We start from the raw sequence: 19,152 nt of genomic DNA, 5'->3' as shown, positions 1-19,152 counted from the left end.
AGTCACCAGGGCCTGATGAAATGCATCCTAGAATACTCAAGGAGTTAATGGAGGAGGTAACTGAGCCTCTAGCTATTATCTTTGGGAAATCATGGGAGACGGGGGAGATTCCAGAAGACTGGAAGGGGGCAAATATAGTGCCCATCTATAAAAAGGGAAATAAAAATAACCCAGGAAACTACAGACCAGTTAGTTTAACTTCTGTGCCAGGGAAGATAATGGAGCAGGTAATCAAAGAAATCATCTGCAAACACTTGGAAGGTGGTAAGGTGATAGGGAATAGCCAGCATGGATTTGTAAAGAACAAATCGTGTCAAACTAATCTGATAGCGTTCTTTGATAGGATAACGAGCCTTGTGGATAAGGGAGAAGCGGTGGATGTGATATACCTAGACTTTAGTAAGGCATTTGATACGGTCTCGCATGATATTCTTATAGATAAGCTAGGAAAGTACAATTTAGATGGGGCTACTATAAGGTGGGTGCATAACTGGCTGGATAACCGTACTCAGAGAGTAGTTGTTAATGGCTCCCAATCCTGCTGGAAAGGTATAACAAGTGGGGTTCCGCAGGGGTCTGTTTTGGGACCGGTTCTGTTCAATATCTTCATCAACGATTTAGATGTTGGCATAGAAAGTACGCTTATTAAGTTTGTGGACGATACCAAACTGGGAGGGATTGCAACTGCTTTGGAGGACAGGGTCAAAATTCAAAATGATCTGGACAAGTTGGAGAAATGGTCTGAGGTAAACAGGATGAAGTTCAATAAAGATAAATGCAAAGTGCTCCACTTAGGAAGGAACAATCAGTTTCACACATACAGAATGGGAAGACACTGTCTAGGAAGGAGTATGGCAGAAAGAGATCTAGGGGTCATAGTGGACCACAAGCTTAATATGAGTCAACAGTGTGATACTATTGCAAAAAAAGCAAACATGATTCTGGGATGCATTAACAGGTGTGTTGTAAACAAGACACGAGAAGTCATTCTTCCGCTTTACTCTGCGCTGGTTAGGCCTCAACTGGAGTATTGTGTCCAGTTCTGGGCACCGCATTTCAAAAAAGATGTGGAGAAATTGGAGAGGGTTCAGAGAAGAGCAACAAGAATGATTAAAGGTCTTGAGAACATGACCTATGAAGGAAGGCTGAAGGAATTGGGTTTGTTTAGTTTGGAAAAGAGAAGACTGAGAGGGGACATGATAGCAGTTTTCAGGTATCTAAAAAGGTGTCATCAGGAGGAGGGAGAAAACTTGTTCACCTTAGCCTCCAATGATAGAACAAGAAGCAATGGGCTTAAACTGCAGCAAGGGAGATTTAGGTTGGACATTAGGAAAAAGTTTCTAACTGTCAGGGTAGTTAAACACTGGAATAGATTGCATAGGGAAGTTGTGGAATCTCCATCGCTGGAGATATTTAAGAGTAGGTTAGATAAATGTCTATCAGGGATGGTCTAGACAGTATTTGGTCCTGCCATGAGGGCAGGGGACTGGACTCGATGACCTCTCGAGGTCCCTTCCAGTCCTAGAGTCTATGAGTCACCAAATGAAATTAATAGGTAGCAGGTTTAAAACAAATAAAAGGAAGTTTTTCATCACGTAGCGCACAGTCATCTTGTGGAACTCCTTACCTGAGGAGGTTGTGAAGACTGGGACTATAACAATGTTTAAAAGGGAACTGGATAAATTCATGGTGGCCAAGTCCATAAATGGCTATTAGCCAGGAAGGGTAAAGAATGGTGTCCCTAGCCTCTGTTCATCAGAGGATGGAGATGGATGGCAGGAGAGAGATCACTTGATCATTGCCTGTTAGCTTCACTCCCTCTGGGGCACCTGGCATTGGCCACTGTTGGTAGACAGATACTGGGCTAGATGGACCTTTGGTCTGACCTGGTACGGCCGTTCTTATGTTCTTAAGATCAGGAGTTCTAAAATGAAATTGAAAGAACAATTTGGGGGCGTTTTCCCCCTTTTGTCATTTTTATATGGATTTTTAACAGCACACAATACTTCATATAATACAAAAAAGGTGTAATTTCTGCATCCAAAGAGAAACCAATATTTTCTAATTTTCTGAGGGATATAAAAATGTAGTGTTCTGATTTTGTGAAGAGATTGCAGTCAATAAAGTTTTAAGTAAGCTTAACTGCTTCTCAGTTTCAGATTGTATTGTATAATGTATGCCTCCTTGTCTGTTCCAGTTTATTGAGAGAACATTCAATTGATGGCACTGGCTGGGCTCCAACTAGAACATTAAAGGTACCATTTCTTTTTTAGCTCTAGAAATTTGTTTGATGTAGTTACTTTTTGAACAGTTCATATTTATAAAATATACGCTTTGCCAGGTTCGGGGAACAGTATTGATGTTTCTATAAAAGTTAGTTTAATATTTTTGTCTTCAGTAGAGCCTCAGTGCCTCATTTATTAAAATATGAAGATCTTTTTTTAGTACTTAGCACTGTTTCTTTTCTCTGCCTTATAATCAAAATATTAATTTTAACTTTATTTGTTAAAACCCATTAGCCTAGCTGTACAGACAAATATGGATAGAAAATAAAAACCAGTGCTTTGGCGAACCAAAAAGCTAGTCATAATATTCTATCTATATTGTCTTGTAAACTGTCACTTTGCTACTAATGAAGAAACTTCATTCCATCTGCTTTAATGTTCTTTTAGTGAGATCTCTGTACTCTTGAACTTCTATTTATAGGGCAACATTTTACCTGCTGAAAGACTGGTTAATAGTAAGGGTTGATCCTGCAAAACCTATTCATAGGAATAGCCCTGTTGACATGAATGAAATTCAGATGTTTGGTATTGTCTACATAGAGACTTGGTGCTCAGTAAGCCAGGATGTAAATCTCCAGTGTATTAGCTTGCTGAGCGCTGTTGACACTGCTGTCACTCATTAAAACATCCATAGTGCACTTCGACGTTATACAGTTTGAAATTTTGAGATTTTCTGTAGAAGTTTCTGAAGAGGTGGATCAGTTAAATATCTAGCTATTATCTTCAAAGTAGATAGACTCCAGTAAAAGGAAGATGTAGTGCACAGATTTTGTTCTTGTCAATACCCATTCAGGAAACTTGTTTCACCTTAGTATTAGGAACAAAATTGCCATATTTGGGTATTGCATAATCAGAGCATGATTTGCTCCGGTAATGTTCATGTGGGGAACAAGCTGCATCCCAGCAACATAATAGCCACAAACTAGAAAGCTAGAACTAAGGACAGGTTTGGGGCTGCGATTAAGAGAGAATCTCCCTACCAATAAACCTTTCATGTGCAGTGTAATTGAACATATTTTATTTAATCTTATCACTGTTGTGGATACTACAAGACACACACAAGTTGTGTAAATGCATGTAAATAAGGACTGTGCTTGTGAAGCAGGCACAATATACAGTAAAATACAGTGCTCATGCTATAAAATAATCACAATAATATATTTGGCAGATTGGAATTTGATTTTGAATACCAAAAGTCATAGCTTTTAGAACTTTAAAATCATGTTTTTAATTCTGTAACATCTCCATGGCTAAATGTTAGAATGTTAACTTATTTTTCAGCTTTTGTCCTTCACAAGAAAGCTTAAAATTATTTTTTAATTTTTAATACACCATCTATTTTCTTTAAAAAACAGAGAGAAAATACGAAGTTCTTTTCATGCCACCTCAATCTGATTAATCATTGTTGGATAGCTGGAGACATCAGCCCACACAGTGCTAGTGTCAGGAGTATCTGCGTGCACTTTTTTAGTATATTATTGTTTTCACTACATACACACCAAAGTTGTCCGAGAAATCAACCACGGGCAAAAAAAATCATTGGATATGTAACTCCAGGCTCCAGCTTCATTTATGAACAATTTCTTCTCTTCTCTTGTGAGTTTTGCAACTTACTTTCTTAGAACATCTAATAAATCTCCCACCATATAACTTGTATGACAATAAGCACGAGACGGCAAACGTGATTTTTATCAATATTTAAAGTCTGACTGCGCATTACGTTTTTTAACCTTGACCTCCATCCAAACAGGCTTTGTTGTGTCATCTTAAAGGCCAATATTTTCCTGTTAGCTCAATATTTTCTTGCCCATATTGCCCCCTCCTTTTGCTTTGTTGTATCTATTATTATTTTATTTATTATTCTAACAATTTAATTAGCCTGTCAATTTCTTGATTTAACCAACTCTGTCACTTTGCCTCCTTCTTGTTTCTTGGGGCTTGTCTTCATGTACAGAGCTACAATGATGCAGCAGCAGCACTTTAATGAAGAAGCTACTACGACAAGAGGAGAGCTGCTCCCGTTGCTGTAGTTAATCCACCTTCCTGAGAGGTGGTAGCTACGTCGACAGGAGAAGCTCTACCCAGGGGGGCGGATGGATGGGGAGCTATGTCTGTATAACCGTCGCTCAGGAGTGTAGATTTTTCACACCTCTGAGCAATATAGTTATACCACCCGGCCTCTGTAGCCTCGTGTTTTTATTAAATCTGTAAATGGTCAGGCTGCCACCATCACAAAACTGTTCCTTTCAGATGCCATCGTAGAGACTACTGCTCAAACCCTTGTGACCTTGAGATTAAACTATTGCAACACACATTGGGTCACACTTAAGATTACATGGAAGCTTTGGCTCATGCTCATTGGCTATATAATGTTTTTCTCAGACGTGTTTTGAGATCCATGCTGGTTACCCATTGGTTGCTGGATGGAGGTTAAGGTGTTGTTTATGACATAAGGATGAAGTTGTTAGGACCCTGGCATGCCAGAGTGATATGTCATACACCAATTGTGATCAGAGGCATTAGAGCTAAAACCCCTGTAGTAAGAGAGAGGAGGTTACAGACATCTCCTTCCAGAAGGGTTCTTGACCATACAATTCCTTTTCTTCAGAGCCTGGATTTATTGACCTCCAAAGCATGCTGCAAAGCATTTTTCTTACGTCTTTTGAGGAGGGGTAGAATGAGAACTTCAGATAGGGACTATTGCGGGCCTTACTTTGTATTTAATTGTCCTTGTCCCGTGATTGTAGAGGCCAGTATAAATTCTGTCTCCCTACTTCTTAACTCATCCATTTCCCTTCTCAGTTGGATCACCCCTCATGGTTTGTTTTGTAGCATCTGGTTGGGGCATGTTTAGTTCCATAGAGTGAGTGTCAATAATCTCACATTTAGTAAACTCAGAATATTGGCTACCCTTATTATTGGTGAAATTGGTCTTTCTACCTCTTACCATTTAAAAAAAACCCAAAACTTCTGTGTGAATGTTTTTCATGAGCACTGAAATTTAGCATTCAACAAAAGAAAGGAACCTGGTAGTGTTTCTAATACCTTTTTAAAGAAAAAAATAGTTAAATCATTTCCCCAGTTTCTGTAGAGGATGAAGATCTGTTGGGATACAGAATACTAAATGGTGTAATTGTCAGGATGCTGTTTTAGAGCTAAGAAATCACTGTACATTTCCCTGAAGGTCTTCTCTTCATCTACCTATAAGCTTAACATAAAGCCTTTTATTCTTATATTTTTGCATGTTTTTCTTCTAAAATGTTTTCTCTGTGTTGAAGCAATTTTTCCTTCAGTTCTTTCTCACTTGTCACACAATTGTTGTTCATGATGTCAAAATATCTTGAAGTGCAAAGAAATTTCATAAATACATTTATTTTGGCTTCAACAGTTGTTCAGGGTAATTGTGATATATTTCAGTAAGACCTGCATGTCAGATTTCAAAATTAGACCTTGAATAGGAGCATAGTAAATTCATTCTTCTCTTCAATACAGAAGTGGCTTTAAAAAACAAATGTTGAGGCTGAAATAGCCACTTTAGTAATGGCAAATGCTTATAGCTTGTTTTTTAATATGAAGTGTGACTACATAAAAATCCAGTGACTGATTAATCCTTTCCCCTCTATTCGTAATCCATCCAGTTAGTATACACAAAATGAGTACATTGTTTGAAATACAAATGTTTTATTTTGTGTATCAAAGGAGGAAAAATGTTCCATGGAAGGAGTCCTGGCATGGATTTCTCTGTGGTCAAGGCTGTCGCTTAACTATCCAGCTGAGTTTCTGCATCTGTAAAACCAATATCATGCCTCCTTGCCTGCCTCACAGGGATTTTGTGGCTACATTTTTCAGTGTTTGTAAAAGAGATCCTTGGATGGATCTTCATAAACTCGAATTATATTCTTCGTTAAACACATGGAAGTATGTTTTGTGTGTGTATAAATTGTGTTAGTATTATTCAAACACACAATGGTTACTGCATATGTACTGTATGTATACTAGGTACATAGCATAAACTGGAGAAAATGCATTTAGTTGTGAGCTGTGTGTAAAACTGTAGTCATGTGATGATAAATTTAATTTATTGTTACCATTTCTTCTGCACTCTGACCACTAATCCATCTCCCAAAACTTAATCTAATGTTCCAAACTCCTGAGCTTCTTCAGACAACTGCCATTTTGTAAAACCCCGTCTGCCATATCAATAGTATGTAATGTGTTCTCTTCCTTCAAAATGTAGAATCTTCCTCCAGAATTTCACTGATTACCTGCAAGACAGGTAATATTCAGTCATTTACCAGTGACTAATTTAGAGTTCAATATCTCATATTGGAATCAGGACTGGTGATTTGTAATCTGCCTAGTTTTGCAGATGGAGGGATCCAGAATTACCCAATATAATGTTTCAGTCCCACCTAAAACATGAATTTTTTCTGAAAAAATGTGGCATTTTCAGATTACAAGATTGTACCATAAAGGTTTTATTGATAATATAGCTATCTTGAATTTATCCTGATAAAACCTTGAAAATGCGCCACACTAACATGTATATTCCAGGTGTGTGTGTGTTTATATTGACTGAAAATATTACTGTTCATATGCTAGTACTTTTTTGAAAGACAGTTGTTTCAGAACAAGTGACTAAAATCCATTGCCTCATCCTCTATGTCCATATGGTGGCAGCAGAGAACTCTTACATGCAAATATATAGGGGGAAAATGCTTTAAAATAGGGTTGTAATAAAATACTAAACACGTTTTCTTTATCATTAATTGGATAGCCACCTGTAAAGGCATTTAAATTATGCTTTCTTTAAATTTTCTCTCACTTGTATCAAATATTTCATTAAGTTCTCCTTTGATTAAATATGCTCTGACAGAATATAGTATTTTCAGTCAGAAACTCCCAGCCAATTTTAAATTCATCATTCCATCACATTATTGCATTTATTTCATTTAATGTCTTAGATTCTTCTCATTTTCATGGTTGGGGGTTCTACATATATCACTCTATCCTGAAGATCAACCAATTCTTTTTTACTTGATACGTTCTCCCCTATATCTTCAAGGCCTCATGATTATTATTAAATTATTCTGACAAAGAGGACACTCCTTTGAGAACTTCACAACACAACTTCTTAACTCACCATAAGTATTTATCTTTTAGCAATATGATGTGCTTGGTCCAAGGGCACAATGTGTGCTACTTTCCCAGCTTTCATAGCAAAGGGAGAAGATTAAACAACATGGGCTTGGAACCAAATGAAGAGCTCCTATATGGCAAGTTGTGTCCAAACAATGATCCAGCCTAAAGTTGGGCCCTGGATAATATACAATTGATGTTCAGTACTCATAGGGAAGTGATGAGACAGGAGAAGGGTGTCCAGTTTACACCGTGGCCATCTTGAGACAAAAGGAACACTCAAACCCTTCAGAATACTCAAGAAATTCATATGTTGATTAAGACATATAGTTGAGTTGTAGTGTACTTATAAAATATTTTTCTTCTTTATTGGATTATAACTTTTAAAGAAATGTGTATCTGGTACTTGACACCATTTGTGGAGCTAAGTTTTTCAGACATCATTCCAAATTCTCCTTCTGTTCCTGAGGGGAGGATACTTCATACCATGTTTTTCTGAAATATGCCCTAGCATAAATGTCTGGAGGAACCTTGTCCATGATCAGATGGGACCATGTGTGAGACTTCATAGATCGTGTCTGGGAAAGCAACTCCTTTACATAGCATAAATGTTCTTAAAACGTGAAGAAAGCAATATGTTGTGTCTGTGGATGCACATAGCTCCCATTGAAATCCATGACATTGATTTTCATCCAAGGACAGAAATTGGTCACAAATGTAAAAAATGAAGACATTTTCTAGAGTGCAAAGACATAATGATTTTATTTGGGTTGTGCCATATCTGAAGCTGCTGCAGAACTGTTAAAATGTCAACAAAAGAATATTTTCTTAAAGCAGTGATTGTGTTCTTGCAAAGGAAGTATTTCATGTAAATTATACTGTTGTAAGGGGAAAATAACAAGACCAAAGAATTTTGAATTTGTTGGGGGTACATACAAGCTAACAGGCTTAGAATTAAGGAATATAGGAATTGCTATACTGTATCAGGCCAGTGGTCCATCTAGTTAGTATCTTGTCTCTGCCATTGACCAGTCCCAGATACTTAAGAAGAAGGTGGTAGAATTAGAATCCCTGGAATGGACAATTTTGAAATAACCTGCCATGGAAAAAGTTCCTTCTTAACTCTAGGAAGTTAGTGATTACTTTATACCCTTAGGCATGAGGCTTTTAGCCTTTATTTTTTATTTTACCTAACATAACTGTAGACATTCTCATTTTTCATGTGAAGATTGAATCTTTTTTTGAATCCTAAATTCTGAGAGATTATTCTATCTTGTACCAGTGTGGTCCACAGATTAATTATGGATTGTATAACAAGTAATTTCCTTTTACCAGTTGTAAATTGTTCCTATTTCAGTTTGTCTCCCCCATTGTTCTTGGATTATGAGAGAGGGCAAATAGGAGTGCCTAATTTACATTCTGCATACCATTCAGTATTTCATATACTTCTGACATGTACCCTGTTGTTCATCTTTGTTCTAAACTGAACAGTCCTAAACTTTCTCATCTCTTATAGTGAAGTTTTTCTGTGCCTCTAGTAATTTTTGTAGCCTGTGTCTGGATCCCTTCCATTTCTGCTAAAATATAATTTAAGACTGGGTGATCAAAGCTTAACACAGTCTTCAAAATGAGGGGTATACAAATAATTTATTTTAATTCCATTTTAACACTTGAAGTTTTTTCTCCCGTTGAGCGTGTATCTTAATATTTTATTTGCTTTTTGGAAGGCTGCTATGCATTAAGCAGTTATGTCCATAGATCTAGCCACAATTATACTAAATTCTTTTCCCTGAGTGATTAGTTATTTAGAACCTAGAAATATGTATGAATAATTCATATTATCTCTCCAATGTGCATTTCCTTGCATTTGTCCACATTGAATTTCATCTGCCCTCTGCCTAGTTTAAGTAGGGCCCCTGATATTCGTCAGTCATTTCTAATAATATTAGTCTTGACTCTGCTAAATAAAAAATAATTGTAATTACTGGCTATTACTTTAAAAAATATAGGAAAAATGAGTTCTCATGTTTGTATAGGTCAGTGACTCCCTTATCAGTTCTGAAAGTCAAACTGTGTTCTTTCTGCCATTATAATCAGTAATAATCTACAATTGGAAATTAATCAGTATGTGTTGATACACGAACCGTGAAAATACCCAGGGTATTTCTTATAGCTGTATTGGCTCTGCAGTGCTAAAAGGAGTTAAAAGCATTAAAAACCTTTATTTTTAAAGAATGCGTAGAGAACATTTGCAAGGATACTGAATGCTTCATTTACTGCTAAGTAACCCTACTTTGGAGGCAGTATATTGGTTATATATGGACAATTGGAGGAATTTACTATTTCTGGGACTTTCACATTTACCAGTGAGGTGTGTGCTGTCTTCAATTTTTACTTCAAATTATTGTAGGTTCCGTTTTGAAGAGCTTCTTTTGTTACTTTAATGTCACTACCTCAAGGAAAGTTGAGAGCAGGAATGAGATCAATGGAGATTACAAGAAGGAAATCCCATATTAGGCTTTAGACTCGTGGTCTTAGACCCGAAAAATAGTGGCAATTTTTTAGTATTTATTTTCCTATGATTTTCCATTTGGATTACCTTTTCGTCCTGGAGGATGTATTGCTTTAATCTAAAACCATAGTCACTTAACAGACTGTATCTAAATTCTGCTGGGAGTAGTGGCAACTTAAAATAATTGGAGAAAAAATTCAAAAGCAGATGGAAATAAATTTAATATGAAAATAATCAGCATTCAGTATTCAGTATCAGTATTGATTTTTTCATGTTGATTTGAATCTAATCTGTTTTTGAATGTTTTCCATTTTTTGTGGCTATAGAGATGTCTGCATATATTTGTTTTGTAACAGCTTTCCAAGGGAGATGGGGCACTGTGAGAGCAGTTGTGGCAGGGAGGGGAAGATAAAGGCTTTATTCTGAGAGGAAGGCAAAACTGAAGGCTTCACAGCTGTGATGAACAGTACGAAGGTCAGATCTTGTTACTAAGGAGTACAAAGTAATAAAGTCTAAGCTAGGCAGCAATCCTGCCTTTGCATGGACATTGATTCAGTGTCTAGTATTTTCTAACTCCTTCTGTGACTCTCACACACACATCTACACTAGAAGAACATTATTAAGATTGCAAGGTCAAGCACTCAAAAGTTAGTAAATGCCATAATTAAGATTGCATGTGCAGCCTTAATTTGCCTTCCTTGTGCATATGCATTGTGATATAATCTTTAACTACATGAGCCCATACAGATTTTTCCAGAGTCCCTGCCTCATGCAGTGCACAGGATGGAATTGCTCAGAGGACGAATCGGGTTGTATAGTAAAGACAGTTGTTTTCTGTGGGACCCCTGTCTCATTTGTTGCAGAGGTTGGAAGGTGTGTAGTGAATTAAAGAGAAGACTGTTGGAAGGAAAAAGGGGTATTTTCATGGCTAAGGCAGTTGAAGGCTGCTCTGGAGAATTTTATTCTATCCCTGCCTCAGCATCACATGGCAATTCTAAGGAAGTCACTTAAACCAAACATCTCACAGGTCGTAACTCTGTATTTCTCATTTTTGGGTGTGTAGGTTGAGGTCCTGGAGCCTGATTTACAGAAACTCTGAGCACTTGCGGCTGAAGTCAAGGGGAGCTGTGCTTTGAACCTACAAAGTGCTATACAATGCTAAGTGCACTGAAAAATCTAGTTTTAGGCATCTCAAATTGGGCAGCCAAAATGAGCAGATACTTTTGATGTTAGTCTTTCTGTGCCTTAGATCCCAGTCTGTAAAATGGGGATAAAACCACCTCAGTTCACAGGAGGCTTGTGAAAATAGATCAGTTAATGTTTGTAAAGTGGTAAATGCCATAGAAAAGCCCATGAGGCAATTAATAGTACTATCTTCAGAGCGGGGATTGAAAAGCATGAAATAAAAAGGCCTTGGGGCACACAATGAACAATTAGGATAAAACAAAATATTGAATAACTGCTCATTAATTGAGTACTGTCCATATTGTGCACTGAATGAGGCAGAGGTCTTGTGGATAAAAATTAATACATGATTCTGTAATTAAAGACTGTTTAATAATGCAGACACACAAGGGGGGAGGTGAATTAAGATTGCAGAGGCAACCTTAATTCTGACACTTCCCAACTTTTGATTGCTTGATTTTGCAACCTTCTATTCTTTTCACATATATTTTTGTGTGTGGTTTCCCAGGTATTTAAAAAAGCAAGCTGAAAAAACAAATTCCATCATGTGGTGTAGGGGTGTCAATTAATCTCAGTTAGCTCACATGATTAACTCAAAAACATTAATCAGGATTAAAAAAATTAATCTCGATGTATCACAGTTTTAATTGCACTGTTAAATAGTAGAATACCAATTGAAATTCATTAAATATTTTTGGATGTTTTTCTACATACTCAAATATATTGATTTCAATAACACAGAATGCAAAGTGTACAGTGCTCACTTTATTTTTTAATAGTAAATATTTTCACTGTAAAAATTATAAACAGAAACAAACATGTCCTCTGAAGTGGTCGTTGAAGCATGAAGGGACATATGAATCTTTAGTACACCTGGCACATAAATATCTTGCAACGCCAACTACAACAATGCCATGCGAACGCCTGTTCTCACTTCCAGGTAACATTGTAAACAAGAAGCGGACAGCCGTGTCTTCTGCAAATGTAAGCAAACTCTTTTAAGTGATTGGCTGAACAAGTAGGACTGAGTGGACTTGTAGGTGAGGAAGGAATCATCAGGGATTTTTGCTGTTAAAAATTTAAGTCTACTGAGTGTGTGTAAATTGTGATTTTTTTTTCCAAAAGCTTAAACTTAGCCAAATTTGGGTGGATTTTCACGGGAATGACAAAAGGCACTTCTTTAATACAGAGCCCACTCCCTGCCAAATTTCAAGGCCCTGCTCCAAAGCGCGGGTTCACTAGACCATTTCAAAGAGAATGTCTCATGAATTTTTTTTAACATGGACAAACCAAGATATTTTCCCCTAAATCCCATTCTTGGGAATAGTTGAAGCATTTTTGGCTAAAATTGTATGGCTTTAAAAAAAAAAATACGGAGACAGACACCAACATGGAAAATTTCAACCCGAATATTCAGTTTGGCAAAGATATAAACAACTGAAAACAGTGTATTGCAATGGGAAGTGCAGGGTAAACTTAATAATAGGTGGTTCTACAAGCCCTGCCTATATATCACTGTAGAATCTTTATTACTGCCACAGAAAGAAAGTAAATGTGTATGCTGGTGGTGATCTGCCCAGTCAGTGTGTGGGAGTCTTCAGAGCTATCAGTAGCAAGTACTGAACTTACTGCTGTGTCATCTCGCATGTAAGGATTATGAGAGGTGCAATAATGAGAGCCTAGTTTAATTTACTTGCAAATTTTCTGTTGCTTAGCACATCTGATTCTTCCTTCTCTGTATGCAGAGGTGTGTTTTTAGTTGCTCTGATAGCTGACCCGGAAGTTCAGGCTTCAAAAGAAGGGGAGTTCAGTGACCTGGGTCTGATGTCATTGCTTGCGATTGACAGCTTTGATGACTGTCTTGAGAGGGCAGGGCTGAATAATAGCCACATGTTAATAGTTCCCGACATGTTGTTTGAGAGATTAAAATTGCTGGTAAATGAGATGGAGAGGGGAATGATTTTCTGCCCCCTACTTCAAGGATTTTTTTTTTTTCTTAGCTGGTTCTGCTTACTCTCTTTTCCCCTAGGGAGAGGTCACTGCATCTCTTTTTTGTGTGTGTATGTGGGGAGGAGGAGGGGCAAGGTTGCAGGGGAGGGGACAGAGCATGGGGCCTGTTGGCACCAGTGCTGCTAGTAATTCCCCTATTTTATTAGGTTCAGTGCATTCCTGGTACTTGCAGGTAGAACAAATAAAACGCAGGTCAAAAAGTTTAGTATGTGCAGCTGTGGGGAAGATTCTTATACTGCCAGGCATAACAGAAAACTGTTTTTGTATGTCCAAATACAGTAGCTAAACTCTGTAGCTATTACATGGGTCTCATGATTCCATGACAGTAATGTTCATATTTTTAAAATGTTTAGAAGAGAAGTGTCAAACCCTTAAGTATAAAATTCATGCTTGAAATGATCTGTAATTTATCATTTTGTGAAGGCAACAGCTTGAGGCAGGGTAACAGAGTAGTTAAGCATATTCTTTTTTCTGATGTATGAGACACCCCCAGACTGCAGTCTGTACTGTGGAACCACTGTGACCCCTTTAACTCTCCTGCCCAGACTGTCACCTCACTGATATGCTGGTGAACAGCAAGCTACTTCAGGCTCTGTTCTCTCAGCCATCAGCATGCAGAGGTATACCCAGCAACATACATGAAGGCTCTTGTGGCCACTCATGAACTGTATATGGAGAGACATCCTCGAATTCCCCCTTCCCCAGCCTTGCACCCCAGAAATGTAGTCTTACGCTGCTCAGACCCCTTGATCAGAGTAAGCTCACTAATTAGTCAGTCATATCATCAAGGGGTATGAATATGCACCAACCTTTGTAACCTGAGTAGACTTCAAATACTTATATTTATCTGTAAAACAATGGCTTTATACTTCAGTATCCTGTCATCTAAACTATATACTGCCTGGTGTAATTCTGTGCAACAGTTTACATCACTAATTTTAATAAAAATATTTTAGTTTGCATTGGATACATTAATAAATATGAATTGAGTTGCCCCAACTATTTTAACAAAATGTTTACTATTTTGAGTCCTTATTGATGGTACTAGTAGAATGACATCTATCAGATCCCTGCAATTGTTTTTAAACCAGATTTTACCCATTGTCTTCTATACCAATATAGCCTTGATTATATTAGATTCTTATTTAAGATAACCTTTCTGTTCCATTTACTAGCCATGGCTACATTTCATAATTTGGTTCCAGAGATGAACAATTAGACATAACAAATCTCATTTAAAGTAAACTTAAAAAAAACAAGTGCCAACTCTACCAGTAAACAATACATTTAAAAAGCCAGGCTGTGGTCTGGACTATTTTTAATAAAGATAAATGCAGTACAGTTTCATGGTTTCATTTTTATATATTTGTCAGGATTATATTTTGTTCTGTTGTATCCTAGAGTACAGCAGAAGATGATTCTGTGTTTGCAGCAGAGCACCAGAGCAGCAGAACTTTTGTATAGTTGTGATTGGACAGTCCTTCAGTGTAGAGATTTGAATACCTTACATAACTAGTCAGACCAATACTCTCAACTTCTATTCTATTGTTGAGATAAGCCAATAGAACTAATTTAATTACTGTGAGACCAAGAGCTGTTTATAGCCAAATGGCCCTTGGTCACCTCAGGCACATGGTTCCTGAGCAGTGTTTGATGGGCTATAAAATTAGGCTTTCAAAAAGCTCACCACATTTGTCCCTGTATGTCTGAGAAAACTGTTGAGCTACTCCTTATCAGGAAGACATACTGTAGAAAATCAAATGTCTTCTGGCCAAAGAGAACCAGCCCAAGCCACCACATTCACCAGGTGCAATTTACATCGACTGAGGACTTTTTTTTTATACTACTGTTGTCATAAAATGTACTTTCACTTTGAGTCTGATATTTCTCCTTTATCTAGTCTTAAGACTATGGTTTTAAGTACGCTGATTTGATTTCTGTAGTGTAACTGCATTACAGACTTTTTGAAGGAGTGACTTTCATTTTTGTAAACTTTTTATGGGAAAATTAGCTTATAGTGATCCAGGATATGAGAGAGTCAGAGTGCACCTATCTTGTGTCTCTGGACAATTAGTGACAGAACACTTATTTGTTTAAAAAAAACAAACAAAAAGCCTATGACCGTTAATAATCCCTGCTTCATACGAAATGTGCAAAAATATACCATTTCTTTTAACTGCTTCTTGCACATTCTGTGTTTTTTTAATTATTATTGCTCCCAGACATGTAAAAGACATTTCATGAGGATGGGAAAGTACGCTAGAAGAATTTTAATGAAGCCATTCCTGTTTTCCAAGACTCTTTGCTAATACTTTCTGAATACAGAATTCTTTAGTGGGAGTATATTCCTGTTGACTAGTCTCATGGGGACCATTGCATTTAGTTTTCATTATCATTGTAGTGTTGCTCATTCTGAAGCTAGTTCAGAAATCCGATGGGAGCAGTGGCTTATAAGAGTGTTATGCTGTAATGTAACTTGGGGACAAATATCAAGGGCTCCAGTAAGAAGAAAGTATGTTGTTTTGTGTGCACGCTGTTACAGATTTGGAGCTTGTGACATGTATGGCTGACCGTCTCTCCAAAACGGAAACAGACCATGGTTACTGCTTCTGAAATTCTTAGGGAACATTCAAATATTACTTTGGAGCAGTGGCCTCCAACCTGTTTAAGCACAAGATTACTTTTTGATTTTGAATGCAACCCAGGATCTATCCTGCGCCACTCACTCCATCTCCCCCTCCCTCCATCACTCTCTCTCCCCCACCCTTACTCACTTTCACCAGGCTGGAGCAGGGGGTTGGGGTGCGGGTTCTGGGCTGGGGTCGAGGGGTTCGGAGTGTGCATGGGCTCTGGGCTGAGCCTGGGACAAGGGGTTGGGGTGCAAGAGGGAGTCAGGTATAAGTTCTGGGAGTGAGTTTGTATGCAGGAGGGGGCTCAGGGCTGGGGTAGGGATGTGGGAGGGGGGTTGAGGTGCTGGCTCCAGGTGGGGGCTCAGGGCTGGTGCAGGAAGAGGTACAGGGTGCTGGCTCTGAGACGGGGCTCAGGGCTAGGGCAGGAGGTTGGGGTGTGGGCTCCTGCCAGCACTTACCTCGGGTGGCTCCCAGTGGATAGTGCAGCAGGTCTAAGGCAGGCTCCCTGTCTGTCCTGGCCCCCTGCCATTATCAGAAGATACCAGCACATCCCTGCAGCCTCTGGAGGGGGTCACATGGCTCTATGCACTGCCCCTCCCTTTAGACACTGCCTCTGCAGCTCCCATTGGCTGCAGTTTCCCATTCCTGGCCAGTGGGAGCTGCGGGGGCAGTGCCTATGGAGCAGTGCGTGGAGACATCCCCCTTTCCCCCAACGCAGGGACATGCCGGCCGCTTCCAGGAGTGGTGTGAGGCCAGGGCAGGCAGGGAGCCTTCCTTAGCCCTGCTGTGCCACTGGACTTTTAGTGGCTGGAGACTGTGATTGATTGGCAGGCACTCCATGATCGATTAGTCGATCACGATCTACCAGTTGGTGACCACTGCTTTGAAAGGAAGAAAGTAAATGAGCATAGGAGGAATTGTTTCCCAGTCTTTCTTCCTTCTTTCATGCTAAATAGTGTTTTATACTAATATTTTAAATATTCTGTAATCTAGATAAATATAAAGAGAATGATGCACACCTTAAGTAAATTGCTTTCTTTTGGTTACTAAGTAATACAAATAGTATTTTAAATAAACATTAAGGTTGCAGTGTCAAGCACTAATAAATGTCTACTGAGCATGTACAAATAGATTTTTACTGTTGATCACTACTCTATTTAAAAAAAAAAAGTAACAGGAGAAGTCTCTGTGTGTGAATATGACTGTATTTGCTTTTCTTGATTCCAAGTGATAGGTATTTTACCAAATGTCTTGTCAAACATATGTTAGCTACAAGATGCAAAGGTCTCAGTTGCAATATAATTAACTAGAGTCTATTAGATAAGTACTCCTTAAGAGTTTTCTTTAGGGAGTTTCCATGGTGTAGTTCTTTAGCTGCTTTTGTCTGACTTTTTTAATTAAACAAAACATTAAAAACGTCTTTTGTGTAAAAGGAAAATCTTACTTGGTAATTTACATTTTTACACACTGAAAAACGCTATGTAGTTAGTCTTTCAACATCTGAGAACATAGTTATACAAGTCAAAGGCAGTGTTTCAAAGGCATAATTTTGGTGTAGGTTTGATAGCAGATTGTGAAATGGGTGTGAGTTACCTACCTGCTAAGGTTGGCGACTAGAACAGAAGAAAGTCTTCCTAACAAATGAGATGCTTTAAAATTCTTTAATCTCAAGAGAAACTATTTCACAAGCAGCACTTTGTATTTTAAGTCACTATTGCTAAATTTGAAAGGGAGGCATTTTGGAGTTGCAATTTTTTCCTTATTTGGGGTGGCATAAATAAATCTGTAAGGCGTTTTTGGTGTTTTCAAAGTAATGATTTTTAGACCAGCACAAGCATGAAACAATGTGACAGGGCAAAGAGAGAGAGAGATCTTCATCAATCAGCCTTTGTGCTGACATGTTGATCTTCTGATGTGCCTTAAGTTGGATTCACCATGCTTTGGCCCAAACAATTGCAGCAGTAAGTGATGGTCACACTCTTGGTCAGCGTGCCAGGGACTGCACCATTGACCTCCAGAGCCCCAGCACTCTGCAGGGCTCATGTTATGTTGTTTGTTTTTATTTTCATAATTTTGATTTATATGCAAACAAAGTTTTATTTAACCACTTAGATATATTTGTCAGTTATAAAATACACTCCATACAAATATAAAAAATAATAAATCAAAATAAAAAATAAACATTTTTGTTTAACATTTGTTACATAAAATAGCCCACATGCTAATAATACCAATCATCTTGCATCTCCCCTAACCCCCAAAGCCTGGTTAAATGGATGGGATTTGCGATGTGCTCTGACAACGTACAACCTTGCAAATCTGCATATTTAATAGGCAAAATCCTGTGTTCTCTGGAGCTAGCTTGACCTAAATACAGTATCTAGGGTCCTGAATTCTAAAGAACCTCAGTACAGCAGAGGGGAAATTTTGGAACACCCTGAGATAAATGATCAGCAGGGGAATAGTTAACGATATGCTGAAATTTAAATTGTCGCTCTTTTTCTTAGAATTAGTGTTCTGCAGATGCCACTGACTGGTTTGCGCTCTTGGTTCCCATTTGGATTGTTTTGTCACAACCAAAAGAGCAAGAAACCTATGGTCCCCTCTCTCTCAGACCCCCCTCCCAAAAAACGGCTTCAGTTCTGTCTAGCACAATTCTACATCAAGTTCTACAGCCACCGACTGCAGTCACATGCTATATGGGTGGTTGTTAATACACAAACTGCTAGTTTCTTTCCACTTTTCCGAGGAACAAATACTGTTATACTTTTTCATGCAGGTATAGTATTCATGATTTAAAAATATACTTCGCATGTTCTTTCTATTTTCAGTTCTATTTATTCACAGATTCATGGATTTCCAATGGGTCCCTAACCCGTTTGGGTCTCCCAGCAGTCTACTGACTATAATTGTTTCACATGTTTCATTGTTTTCTGCATAAGTAGCCTATATGTATGTGCTATTGGCATTCAAAGTCCCATATATTGATGTATACAAACATACATGTACCGTGTGACCTTTTTACACGGGGCTAAATTTTTGGTTGGCTCTGTGCCAGTGTGGTAGAATGATGAAGTGGGCAGAGGGAGCCTTTTCCTCTTCAATGCATTTGCACTGTAGCGGAAACCATAACAAAGCCCTGGCTGGGATGATTTAGTTGGGATTGGTCCTACTTTTGAGCAGGGGCTTGGACTAGATTACCTCCTGATGACCCTAGAGATTCATTGCCATGGAAGCAAATCGCAGATAGTAGCCGCGATGGGAGCCTTTCGCATTTATAAAATGATCGCTGTTATAAAAGATTCACTGTTATCACAAACTACTAGGAAAACTGACCCAATCCTTGGCAGGAGTGACTTGATTTTGTTTCCACAGTGATTATTCATTATTT

The 19,152-nt window shown here is 38.2% G+C and overlaps 1 protein-coding gene across 3 annotated transcripts in view; it reads left to right on the top strand.

Moving 5' to 3' along the window:
- UBE2F (ubiquitin conjugating enzyme E2 F (putative)) overlaps nucleotides 1–19,152 on the top strand; it is a 145,405-nt gene that overhangs the window by 79,790 nt on the left and 46,463 nt on the right. For all 3 annotated transcript variants that reach the window (XM_030580077.1, XM_030580075.1, XM_030580076.1), the window contains one exon: nucleotides 2,198–2,255. In XM_030580077.1, the coding sequence (XP_030435937.1) occupies nucleotides 2,198–2,255 (58 nt within the window). The remainder of the gene's footprint in view (nucleotides 1–2,197; nucleotides 2,256–19,152) is intronic.

The sequence above is a fragment of the Gopherus evgoodei genome, chromosome 11 (assembly GCF_007399415.2).
Source record: "Gopherus evgoodei ecotype Sinaloan lineage chromosome 11, rGopEvg1_v1.p, whole genome shotgun sequence".
NCBI classification, from domain to species: Eukaryota; Metazoa; Chordata; order Testudines; family Testudinidae; genus Gopherus; species Gopherus evgoodei.
The sequence above is the reverse complement of the archived record's forward strand: the minus strand, read 5'-3'. Positions and strand labels throughout refer to the sequence as shown.